Consider the following 12,658-nt stretch of genomic DNA (forward strand, 5'->3'; position numbering starts at 1 on the left):
GCAGACATTGTGAGGATGCCGTGGCATGGGCCCCACTTGAATATTCACAGAGGGCCCAGCCTGCCCAGTCTTGGCTTCTATGGGAGCTCTCAGCCTGATTTCTTTCTGCCTAAGACCCACAGGCCTGGGATGTTTGGTGGATGAGGAAGGGGAAGATTACTGGTGGTTAGGGCCGGGCCCTGGGAGGCTCTGGGCATCTACTGGGCCCCCACTGCTCCTCCCTCAGGCCTCAGGGCCCCTTGCAGCCCCTTAGCCTTCCTGCATTGGAGGCCTTGCTGGGCACCAGGAGGAGGCATCCTTGAGCACAGCCAGGTGGGGTCACCTATGGCCACGCCCCCTGGCCTGGAACCTGAGGCCTTCCACGTGTTGTGATGCCCAGTGTGTGGTGACAATCAGCATGGCAGGACCCCATGTGCCTGTCAGACCTTGAGAATGGAATGAAGCCACCGGGCCCTGCAGAGGCTGGGTACATGCTGAGTCCTTGGCATCTGATGTGCCTGGCCACGCCGTGGCACTTTGTTTATACTCTTGTGCTGGTACATTCATTGCATGCTAGTGTCTTGTGACATATTGTTGTGACTTTGCCATGTGATGATCTTCACTAGTGTGACCAGAACACTTTTTTCAGGATCGTCAGGCAGGTCCTGGCAGCTGGTGATGGCATTTCGTGGACAGGTGCTGTGACCTCTGCAGATCCTGACACTTGGTTGTGCTGTTGGAGTCAGAAACCCCACTGACATTGTTACCAGGGGGATTCCTATTGCCCTCTATTTTGTTTGTTTGTTTGTTTTACAGAGGGTCTTGCTCTGTAACCCAGACCAGAGTGCAGTGGTGCTGTCATAGCTCATTACAGTCTCAAACTCCTGGACTCAAACGATCCTCCCACCTCAGTCTCCCTAGTAGTTGGGACTATAGGTGAACACCACCATGCCTGGCTAATTTTTAAGTTTTTTGTAGAGCTGGGGTCTCGCTTTGTTGCCCATGCTGACCTTGAACGTCCAGCTTCAAGTGTTCCTCCCACCTTGGCCTCCCAAAGCGCTGGGATGACAGGCATGAGCCACTGCGCCCAGCCTCCTTTAATAGTTTTTATCGAGATATAATTCACAGAGCGTGCAATTCGGCCATGTAAAGTATACAATCTAATGACTTTTGTGTGATCAGAGTTTATGCAACCATCACCACAATCAACTGTAGAACATTTTCATCTCCCCAAAAGAAACCCGCTCCCTTTAACCACCACCACCCGCTCCCATTGGCCTCTTCCCTTCAGCCCTGGGCAAACACGAATCCGCTTCTGTTACTATAGATTTGCCTGTTCCGGACATTTCATATAAAGGGATTCCATCGTCCCTTCCATGGTGGTGAGGGGGAGACGGGGTGGGCCAGGGTGTTGTAGGGTGTGTCTCCGCGTGGCCCAGCCCCTCCCGCCTCCTGCAGGTGGAGGAGAACCGCCAGTACCGCATGCACAGCCCGCAGCACAAGGCCGCCAGCTCCATCTACATCAACTCACGCAGCGTCTTCCTGCGCACTGACCAGCCCGAGGGCCGCTATGTCATCATCCCCACAACCTTCGAGCCAGGCCACACTGGCGAGTTCCTGCTCCGAGTCTTCACTGATGTGCCCTCCAACTGCCGGTACTTGGGGGCTGGCTTGAAGCCAGTGTGGGTGGGAGTGACATTCACACTGGGCCAACCAGGAACCTGCAGCCTCAGAGATGCTCAGTGTCTCTGGGCCTCCAGCCACTCTGGGCTGATACCAGTGCCCATCTCCTTCCCTTCTCTTCCCTTGTTCCCCTGTCCCAGCATCCCTGGCCATGACTAGGAACAGCTTCTTGTATGTGCACTGCACTCTACAGAAGCTTTCACTCATCTCATTTGATCTTCCTGCATCCCTGAGTGGGAGGCCTGACTCCCGCACTTTACCAGTGAGATTCAGGGGCCAAGGTTAGAAGGGTTGTCCGAGGTCATGCAGCCAGTGGTGGAGACGGGCTGGGCCACCCAGCCTGCCTGGTTCCAGGGTTGGGTCTTGTCACCACAATTTCCTGTCCCATGGGGGTGGCTCTGGGCTCCAGTGGACTGCTGAAGCTCTCTCAGTCCTTGGTGGGGCATAGACCCTGTGCGTCCCGCACTGCCCTCCACTGTGATACACAGCCCAGGCTCGGTGTCCCCTGAAGGACAGGTGAGCTCTGCCCACATGCCAGAGCCAGGAGGCAGCTTGTGGCATGTGGAGTCAGACGGCTCAGGGTCCTGCTGGCCCAGGCTCCCCAGCTTTCCAGCTGTTTGGGCAAGCCCTTCACCTGGGTGAGCCTGCTGCTTCCTCAGCTGTGACATGGGCACCATAATAGCCTTTGCGGGGCTTTGCAGGGATTAGGAATCACCCATAATGCCAGCAGAGGGCTTGGCACACAGCAGGTGCTCAGTAAGGTGCCTCTTCCCTGGGGAAGGATGGGGTACCCTTGATAGGGATAGAGAAGGCAGGAAGCCCATAGGGCTTGGAGCTGGGGACTGCCCATGGGGATTTGCTCAGGACTAAATGAAATCAAGTTTGGGCTAAATACTGCTTCTCTTCCCTTCCCACTTCCTGAACCCCCTCTTCACCCCTGTCTTCCTGGCCCTTCTCCATCACTCCCCTCTCCCCTGCTGCCCCATATCAGGGAGCTGCGCCTGGATGAGCCCCCACACACCTGCTGGAGCTCCCTCTGTGGCTACCCCCAGCTGGTGACCCAGGTACATGTCCTGGGGGCTGCTGGCCTCAAGGACTCCCCAACAGGTGAGCTCTCCCAGGGAGAGTCCCCCGGCCCTCCTGCCAGTTGTCCCATGGCCTCTCTCCACCAGCACGGATACCAGCCTCAGAGCTCTCCTGCTCTTAGAGGCACTGCAGGCCTGGCCATTTCTGGGGTGATGCCTGATGCTGGGCACATAGAGAGGAAAAGGTTTACCTTCTGCTCTCAGGAGGCTTCCAGCTGGGAGGGAGGCCTCAGGGAAGGCTTCCTGGAGGGAGTGGCCTTTTTCCAGGCTGAGGAGGTATTAAGATACAAAGCCTGATGAAAGGGGGTAAGGGAGAAAGGTGCTCCGGGCAGAGGGAGCAGTGTGGGTAAAGCTCTGGAGGCTAGAGATGGCCAGTGTGCCCCTGCTGGCTGGCCTGTCTCTGGAAACGAAGGGGCCCTGAGGTGGGTCAGGCTCCAGTCTCTCCATCTGAATAACTGAGCCGGGTGGGCATCTCACCTGTAGATATCTGTGGCCCTGCCATAGCCCCCACCCCCACCCTCACCCCACCTCCCACTCCCTCTCCCTAGGGGCTAACTCTTACGTGATCATCAAGTGTGAGGGAGACAAAGTCCGCTCGGCTGTGCAGAAGGGCACCTCCACACCAGAGTACAATGTGAAAGCCATCTTCTACCGCAAGAAGCTGAGCCAGCCCATCACTGTACAGGTGAGCCCCCCGGTCCAGAGGCCACCTCCTGGGCTCCTAGCCTGAGGCTTCCCCACTCAGAGGGACAAGCCCAGGTGGAAGACCCTCTGACGAGGACCCAGGCATGCTGGGCTCTAGCTGTCTGTCTATCCCAGACCCCTGGTGTGGCTTTGGGAGCTCTCTTGCCACTCCAATGTCCCTCTGTAGGTGGGTGAATTGGATTAGTTGGTGTGGTCCTGAGACCCAGCAGGGTCCATCTCCTGGCTGGGGACAGCAGTCATCTCTGCTGACCTCACCCTCAGCTTTGGGAACTATCCCTCCCATTTCCCCGTGGGGGGCCCACCTGGAAAGTGGCGCTGAGCCACTGTGTGGTGCGTGTGGCTGTTTCCCAAGAGCCTTGGGCAGGGGATAGAAAGCCAGTGTCCTCCCCACGGCTTCCTTCTCCTCTCAGGCTGATGTGGCCTGGGGATGATGATTCTGAACTCAATACTAGGGAGCTCTCTGGCCCCCAGGCCTTGATCAGCATCTCTCTCAGTGAGACAGCATCTGTAAACAAACATTTGGGTCCCCCTAGGGGAGCCACTGTGGCTTATCCAAGTTTTCTTAACACTGAGTCCCACTGGATCAAATCACAGACCCGTATGTCTCAGGGCTGGAAAGACCCCTAGGGGCAGCTGACTCAACCTTCATATTAAAGATGGGGAAACTAAGGCAGTGGGTGTATCGCTTGTCCAAGTTCACCCAAGATCAACAGCGGAGCTAATAACAGAGTTCACTTTATGCATGGGAGGGAGCTTAGCTAGCTGAGGAGCCTGAGGCTCTGGAAGGGGCACCACCTTGCCCGTAGTTCATGGGGAGGCAGACAGCCCAGGGCCCCCGATCCTCAGCCAGGCTTGCATTTCAAGGCCCTGCCACCACCACCAGCACCCCCATAGACCTACATTCCTGGTCTTGGAGGTAGCCCGCCCCTCCCATGATCCTCTGTCTCTTCCCAGGTCTGGAACCACCGAGTGCTGAAGGATGAATTTCTGGGCCAGGTGCACCTAAAGGCTGACCCGGACAACCTCCAGGCCCTGCATACCCTCCACCTCCGGGACCGAAATAGCCGGCAGCCCAGCAACCTGCCAGGCACTGTGGCCGTGCACATTCTCAGCAGCACCTCCCTCATGGCTGTCTGACACCTGCCCACCTACCTGGCTCCAACCGTTCCCACCACCATCTGCATGTCCCCACTGGGCCTGAGTCTAGCCTGGGAGCCAGGATACTGGGGTCCTTTTCCCACTCTTCCACTGACTTGCTGTGTGACCTTAGGAAGTCTCTGCCCCTCTCTCAGCCTCAGTGTCCCGAGGGCCCCGAAGCATTCCCTTCTCGTGGAGGAGTTTCCTTGCTGAGATTTAAAATAGTCCTCCCCACCTCAACTGTCACCACTGCTAAGGGACTCTATCCGTTGAGCACATTTTCCTAAGGCCCTGCTGTCTGCCGAGGAGTGCCAAGAAGATGTCACTTGTTTACACACAAACTGCCACATCCCCAAGCTCCGTTCTTGCCCCTCGTGTCCTAGGCCCAACCCAGCCTCCCAGACCTCACTTTCCCCATCAGCAATACCTGGTGTTCTCCCACCTTGAAAGGACTCTTGGCTCCTGCCGGGTTCCTGCTCAGGCTGGAATTGGGAAAATATGCAGGTGACATTTGTTCATACTCTAATCCCATCCTCTCACCCATCCATTTCCTCACTCAGTGGAGATTTGCCAAATGAATAAACGACACCTTTGAGGCCCCAGGTGAAGCAGAGCCCTACTCCGGCCTCTGCCTTGGGCCTCGCCTCTGTCCTCAGGTCCTCTCAGAGGCAGATACCTAGGGGAGCTGCTGCTGCCTGCTCATTCTAGCTTCCGATTCCATTCCCAGCCCCTGCGTTAAGGTCCCTGGAGAGGTGGTGTCAGTGGGGGTGAGGAAGGGCGTCTTCCTGACTCCTCTGCCCAGTGCTGGAAGGAGCATGCCTGGGTTAGTGGGCCAGGGGCCAGGCAGCTGGGGGCCTTTGGGGACCAGAAGGGGAGATGTGCTCCCAGAGCCTCTCTGCTGTAAGACCCCAGCTTTTCCTGGAAGATGGGACTCTGGGGTGTGTGGTGCCCACCAGAGTCAGGCCACCCACTGGGCTCGGCAGGAGATAGGGAGCCCCATCACCTGACCACAGCCCCCCACCAACATTCCCCCAAAATGCAGCCTAGGAGGCCACAGTGCTCTTCTTCCTGCCCAGACCAAAATGTTCCTTTTACTCCTCAATGTTTTATATTCTTTTTCTTTTGAAAATCTCAATTTTAATCAGGGGTTTTAAAAGAAAATTGAAAGCCTGAACCTCCATTTTTCTTCTTGGCTCCAGTTTTGCTGGTCCTCTGGAGAACTCTTCGTGAGCACTGGTGCCGTGACCCACTTGGGATCTCTGCTGTGCCCTTCTCGGGCTTCCAGACCAGGTGTAGCAAATGAAAAAGTGCAGTTAATTCAAGAACAGGAATCCCTGTGTCCTTGCTGGGATTTCGTTTTGGGAACCTGACTTTCCGACTCCAGATCCTGCTGTCTGGATCAGTGTTCTGGCTGGAGGTGCTGGATTCTCTGACTTTGCCTCCTCACTCTGTGTCTGGCTTTGCTCCTGGGTCTTGGCCCTGGGCCATATGAGGGCCCAGGAAATGAACGACAAGGAGGATAAGAGTGTTCTTTCTTGAAAGCCGGGACTTCCCCTCAAGAACCTGGGCCTGGGGCCGGGACTCAGCATGACTGGGAGCAAGTCACTTAAACCTCCTGTGCCTCGATTTCCCCCTTCTACAAAGTGGGGCCAATGATTCTTGTGTGTCAGCACTGTTACTACCAAGTGCTGAGTAAGGGCAAAATAATACCCCTTTCTCTTTGTATCTCTGTATGCACATGTACTATATATATATACATACACGTTCATGTAATCACCACTTCTCGATGTCTTTCAAATCAAGGCTCCTGAGTAGGGGGTGAAGTGAGCCAGCTTGCACCTCGGGGTAACACATGGGACTTTGCTCAGCCATGTCCCCTGGGATACAGGGGCACACCAGGACCAAGTGGCAGACCTGTGGGCTTCAGCCTCGGGGCCAGGCCATGCCTGCCACCCCCTGACAAAACAGGTTCCACAGTGCTACCCTTGCTTCCTGCCCCTTGAGGTGGGCCAGGCTGGCTCCTGGCTATGCAGGGATCTCTGGTCCCCAGGAGACCTTGGGGGCCAGGCAGGTAAGGATCAGGGGTGGTAGGGGAGAGCAATTACTTTGTTCACTGTATGCACCCGCGGGGGCCTGGGAGTCCCCATTTGCAGGTGGGTAGGACCTCCAGCCCACACCACCCAGACCTAGGCTTTCCTCTTCTCAGGATCCACCACAGGGTTAGGGGACAGGAAGCCTGTTCTATTCTCAATAAATCTTACAAAATTCCAAAAGACTTTCCTGTGTCCCTCTGTCCCCCTGGGGGGAAGGGACAATGGAGGAATATTCCCCAGGCCTGGGCGACTGTCCGCTGGTCAGAGGGAAGGCACCGCTGCCTGCCCGGTGCACCTGTGAGCTGAGATTGTGAGGATCATTCAGTCATTCCTTTATTCAGTAGATCTGTACGGGGCTGGCTTTGTGCCAAGGCCTGCCCCGGGCACCTGGGATGTGGGGAACCAGGCATAGCAATCCCTGCTCTGGAACAGTCTACAAACGAGCAGCAAGAACAAAGACATACTCTGGTCATGACAAACACTACCCCGCACATTACTGATGGGGCAGTGTGGGCCTGCTGGGTTAGAGACGGCCTACTCCCTGATCTGTGCATGAAGGGCTGGGAAGAGGAGATGGGCTTTCGGGGCACAGGAAGGTGTGGGGGGACCAGAGCGGAGGCTGCTGAGGGCAGATGCAGGCATCTAGGGCCAGGAAGCTGGTGTGGTGGTGGGGAGAAGCAGGGTTGGGATGACTGAAAGCAGAGTGGACGACTCAATGAAAAACGACTTGGGAGACGGGGTGAGTGCAGTGTGAGGGCAAAGTGAACCGAGATGCCTGGCTTTCTTCATGGGACTGAGAAATGGGCATTGCAAATCGTGTGATCTGCTTAGCATAGTGCCTGGTTCACAGCATGGCTGAACACAACGTAGCTGTCATCCTGGTGTTTGGAGGCCGCCCTGTCCCCTACAACCTGCCCACCTCTCTGCCCCATTCCCACAGCTCACTGCATTTTGTCCCTGCTGCCAGTCGTGTGCCATGGGCTCCCCTGTGCTCCCCCGGGGTCTCATGTCCCCATCCGTGTAGGGCTGACGCCACTGGCCCCGCCCAGCCTGGGAGGATGGAGAGGGGGGACTTGAGGAGTGGCCGGTACTGGGTTTCGGCAGCAGGTGCAAATCCCAGGTGGGGACTGTGTTCCAGGGACTCCTGGACTCCTGTTAGGCCACCAGGCTAAGGGGCAGACGGCATCCTGGGGTCTTCCTGGGTCAGGGTCGTCGGGTCTGAGGGGACCCAGGCCCTAGCAGAAGCTGACTCCTGTCACGGTCACTTCCCAGCGGTGCTCAGCCCGCCTGACGGAAGCAGCTGGGCAGTGGGGCCTGTGACCAGCAGGCGGCGCTGGCGAGCTATAGCGCCCCTTTGGGCCCCCACCCCACCTTCTGGGCAGCTTCCCTGCAGACACCCCAGTTATGGGGGCTAGGGACCCAAAAGAGACATCCTTCTGCCACCCAGAGCTGCCCTGGCGAGGTGCACTATGGGGCCGCCGGCAGGTGCGTGGCTGCCGAGGGCGGAAAGGAGAAACTGTCATGTCTCGATAGGGCCGCGCGAGGTCTCCATCCTCGACAACGCTAATAACAAAGACGTGTGCTCCTCTTTGCTTGGTTCCCCCCACTCCTTTAAATCACAGATTTCACTTCAGTTTATATGTGTCGCTGTCACACGTGGGGTGGCTCCCAGTCAGCTGGTTTGGCAAAGTTTCTGGATGATTACAGAATAACATGTGTCCCCAACCCGCAGAGCAGGTTGTGGGGGCAACGTTGCATTGACCAGCGTCAAAGAACACACATCAGAGGCAAGGGTGGGTGTGCAGGAGGGAGAAGGCGCAGAAGGCAGGGCTTTAGCTCAGCACTCTCCCTCCTGCCATGCTCTGCCTGACCGTTCCCTCTCTGAGTCCCAAACAGCCAGGTAGAGGAGGAGGAAATGGGGCTGCAGGAGGGCGGCGGGGCTGAGACCCCAGCACATCAGTGATTAAGTCAGGATCAGGTGCGGTTTCCTGCTCAGGTGCTGAGACAGCAGGCAGTGTCCTGCAAACAACAGGAGGCACCTGAAGCCAGCCTGGGGGGCCCACACTCAGGTGCGGTGCATTCAGCAGCACATCCAGAGACAGACCCCAATGACCCCGCTTCCCTGTCGGCAGCCAGTGCTCTGCACAGAGCCCTGAGCAGCCTCTGGACATTAGTCCCAGCCCCAGCACGGCCCGTCCCCCACGCTGATGTCACCGCACCCAGACCTTGGAGGCCCCCTCCGGCTCCGCCTCCTGGGAGAAGGCTCTGGAGTGAGGAGGGGAGGGCAGCAGTGCTGGCTGGACAGCTGCTCTGGGCAGGAGAGAGAGGGAGAGACAAGAGACACACACAGAGAGACGGCGAGGAAGGGAAAGACCCAGAGGGACGCCTAGAACGAGACTTGGAACCAGACAGAGGAAGAGGGGACGTGTGTTTGCAGACTGGCTGGGCCCGTGACCCAGCTTCCTGAGTCCTCCGTGCAGGTGGCAGCTGTACCAGGCTGGCAGGTCACTGAGAGTGGGCAGCTGGGCCCCAGGTAAGGATGGGCTGCCCACTGTCCTGGGCATTGGGAGGGGTTTGGATGTGGAGGAGTCATGGACTTGAGCTACCTCTAGAGCCTCTGCCCCACAGCCACTTGCTCCTGGGACTGGGCTTCCTGCCACCCTTGAGGGCTCAGCCACCACAGCCACTGAATGAAACTGTCCTGAGCCTGGGAAGATGGATGTGTATCCCCTGGAGGAGGGAAGAGCCAAGGAGCATGTTGTCCATCGAATCTTCTCTGAGCTGGGGCTGGGGTTAGTGGCATCCTGGGGCCAGGGGAATAGACATGCTGTGGTGGCAGAGAGAAGAGTCCGTTCTCTCTGTCTCCTTTGCTTTCTCTCTGACACTCTTTATCTCCATTTTTGGATAAGTCACTTCCTTCCTCTATGCCCCAAATGTCCCATCTGTGAAATGGGAGTATGAAGCCCCACCAGCCAGGGTTGTAGTGGGGAAGAGCTAAAATCAGGTATAGACATAGAAATATAAATACAGTCTATGCCCCCTGTTGTCAGTTGGAAAAGAAATTAACTTGAACGTGGTCTAGTTCTCATTTTTAGAAATAAAATGTATGTCTGGTCATTTTAACATGTGGCCCTTAAATTCCATGCCCTCACCACTCTCCTCCATCCCTCGGAGCCCCATGTCTCTAGTGAAAGCACTGGCTCTGCCCCCAGCCCTCATGGCTCGTGCTGGCATAGGGCGCCGGCTCCACAGCCTGGGCACCATCTTCAGACAAGTGCCCGGTGGCAACTGCCTGCTGGCCCTGTTGAATCCACATCTCCACCAGGCACCCAGACTAGTTCAGGTCTCTGAAAGGACTGTGGGTTTGCTGTGTCCCAGAGCTCCAGGGCAGGGGTCAGGGCTCGGATGTCAGGCAGTGTCATGGGCAGAGGATCGAATGCCCCAGCGGCTCTGAATGGGCCCTTGTGAAAAATTGATGTGCATTCTAGGAGACAGGTTGGGAGCCAGAGGGGCCTCATACCAGGGCCTGTAGGCTGGGGCTGCCTTTTAAGCTCTTCCCGAGCCCATCTCTGGGTCTGGCCCTGTGCTGGACAAGGCTGGAGACAAGACAATGTCTCAGACCCTCTCCCACTGGCCACATCCTGCCCTGGATCAACTCGCCAACTTTGGGGGCAGAGGTGGGACTGACCCTCACCCTGACAACATAATGCATATAGTCAAAATGGGATAAAGGGGAATATAGAGGCTCTTGGCAGCTTGGGGGTGGTCAGGGAAGGCTTCCTGGAGGAGGTATCATCTGAACTGAGCCATGAACCATAGGTAGAAATTCACTAGTCAAAATTTCAGGTAGAAGGGCCAGTGTGTGAAGGCCAGGAGATGGCAAGAGCTGGCGTATTTCAGGAACAGTGAGTCACTGAGGATGTCCAAGTATAAGGGTAGGAAAGGGAGTGAGCAGTGAGAGAAAAGACTGAGGCATCAGCAGGGGCCAGATTGTGCTGGGCCTAGGGGGGCGGGCCCGGGCCCAGGCCCAGGTGCAGTGCATTCAGCAGCACAGCCAGAGACAGACCCCAACGACCCTGCCTCCCCGTCGGCAGCCAGTGCTCTGCACAGAGCCATCCTGAGGGCGGTGGGTGCTCTTGAGAGGTTTCAGGCAGGGTGTGCTGTGAGCAGGTCATGCCCAGCCCTTGACCTTCTGCTCAGTCAGGCTTGTCCTTGTCACCCACATTCCTGGGGCAGTCCCTAAGCTGAGTGCCAGAGATTAAGTCCTAGTCCTAAATTTGCTCTGGCTAGCTGTGTGACCCTGGGCAAGTCTTGGTCCCTCTCTGGGCCCCTTTGCCATAGGTCCCTGGTGGGGCCAGACTTGCTACTTTCTAGGAGCCCTTTGGGAATCTCCGAATGACAGTGGCTGAGGCTCAGGTCACACAGGCTGGGCAGCGGCCAGAGGCAGAGAAGCCAGGGAGGGTTCCCTTGAGGGAGGAGGAGCTGGGGCTTTGGGAGGAGCCCAGGTGACCCCAGCCAGGCTCAAGGCTTCCAGGGCTGGCCTGCCCAGAAGCATGACATGGTCTCTCTCCCTGCAGAACTGTGCCTGGCCCAGTGGGCAGCAGGAGCTCCTGACTTGGGACCATGGTGATTCTTCAGCAGGTCAGTGTTCCCACCTCTTTGGGTGGCCTGTCCTCCCCAGGCCATATCCCCTCATCCATATGCTTACCCGTGGGACACCCTCCCCAGGGTGTTCTCTTGGAAAATTCCTGCCTAGGCTTCCAAACCCAGCCCTCCAGGCCGAGGCCTAGTCTGAAACCTGTTCCCTCTGCTGTGCCGGCTGGGGTTTCCTTCTCTCACTGGCTCACCCCACTGGGCAGAAATGATTTTATTTACACACATCTCTGGATCCCAGGCAGTGGAACAGCATGTGCAAAGGCCCAGATGTGGGAAGGTCCCTGGGGAAGAGGAGAGGAGGTTGGCAAGGCTCCCAAAGCCAGGCCAGGAAGGGCCCTGAGCCCAACTTATCCTTAGGGCCTTGGGGAGCAGTGATTGGAGGGTGGGGGGTGACAAGGCTTGAGCTGGAGCCCCCTGGGATTTTATGGGAGGAAGCAGAGGTGCTGCCCCGAGCTGAGTCCTCCAGCCCCCCTTCCTACTGAGGGCCACAGTGGCCTCTGACCCTCAGCCCTTCCCCGTGATCAGTCTGAGGCTCTAATGAGCTCCTGGTCTCCAGAGCAGGAGCCAGGAATGTGGGCCCTGAGCCAGGTGGGCCTGGCAGCAGGCCGTAGGGCTTGTGGGGCTGTGCATTGTGGGGGCTTGGCCGGCAGCTTCTCGGTCTCCAGGGTCACCAGAGGCCAATGGCTCAGCCTTGCCTGGCCACCCTGAGGCTGCACGGACCAGCATGTTTGCATATGAGTGTGTGCGTGTGTGTATGTGTGTGTGTGAGTGAGAAGCAGGCTTCAGGGCAGCATCAGGACAGACATTCTTCTATCCCAGGGGCTGGAGGAGACCCCCTTTAGAGCCCCTTGGCCTGAGAGCCTGTTCAAACGCCCATTAGAGATGGGCAGGATCTAGGAGAGGAAAAGTCCATTCGCTGAGTGTTTGCTGTGTGCCAGGGCCTGGGTCCCCATAGCCCTCCAGGGGCGTCCTCCCTCAGGGGGCCTCTGAGGCAGGCCTCTGGCTGATGGGACCTCCTCACCACCCCATCCTCTCCTGCCCCTCTGAACGCTGACCCACCTCCAGCTGTGGGTGGCCTCTGTTGGGAGCAAGTGTCTTGTAGGTGAATGCCTGTTCTGCCTGCCCTCAAGCAGGAAGTACACTCAGCTCCTTCCTTGGTCCTGAAGAAAGCCCCCGCCCTGGGGAACCGGCCAGCTCTGCAGTTGCACAGGCCGGGCCTAATGGGCTCCAGCCCAGGCTTTGCTATTGATGAGTGGGAGGGCCTTGGGCACGTTACTCAGCCTTCCTGAGCCTCAGTTTCCTCATATGTAAAATGAAGAT

General features: G+C 57.4%; 1 protein-coding gene across 1 annotated transcript in view; it reads left to right on the forward strand.

Moving 5' to 3' along the window:
- CAPN5 (calpain 5) overlaps window positions 1-6,862 on the forward strand; it is a 57,602-nt gene extending 50,740 nt beyond the window's left edge. The window contains exons 10-13 of the mRNA XM_031016135.3: window positions 1,438-1,634; window positions 2,654-2,769; window positions 3,296-3,432; window positions 4,407-6,862. Coding sequence (XP_030871995.1) covers window positions 1,438-1,634; window positions 2,654-2,769; window positions 3,296-3,432; window positions 4,407-4,589 — 633 coding nt within the window. The 3' untranslated portion in view covers window positions 4,590-6,862. The remainder of the gene's footprint in view (window positions 1-1,437; window positions 1,635-2,653; window positions 2,770-3,295; window positions 3,433-4,406) is intronic.
- Window positions 6,863-12,658: the final 5,796 nt, after the last annotated feature.

This window comes from Gorilla gorilla, chromosome 9, assembly GCF_029281585.2.
Source record: "Gorilla gorilla gorilla isolate KB3781 chromosome 9, NHGRI_mGorGor1-v2.1_pri, whole genome shotgun sequence".
In the NCBI taxonomy this organism is placed as follows: domain Eukaryota; kingdom Metazoa; phylum Chordata; class Mammalia; order Primates; family Hominidae; genus Gorilla; species Gorilla gorilla.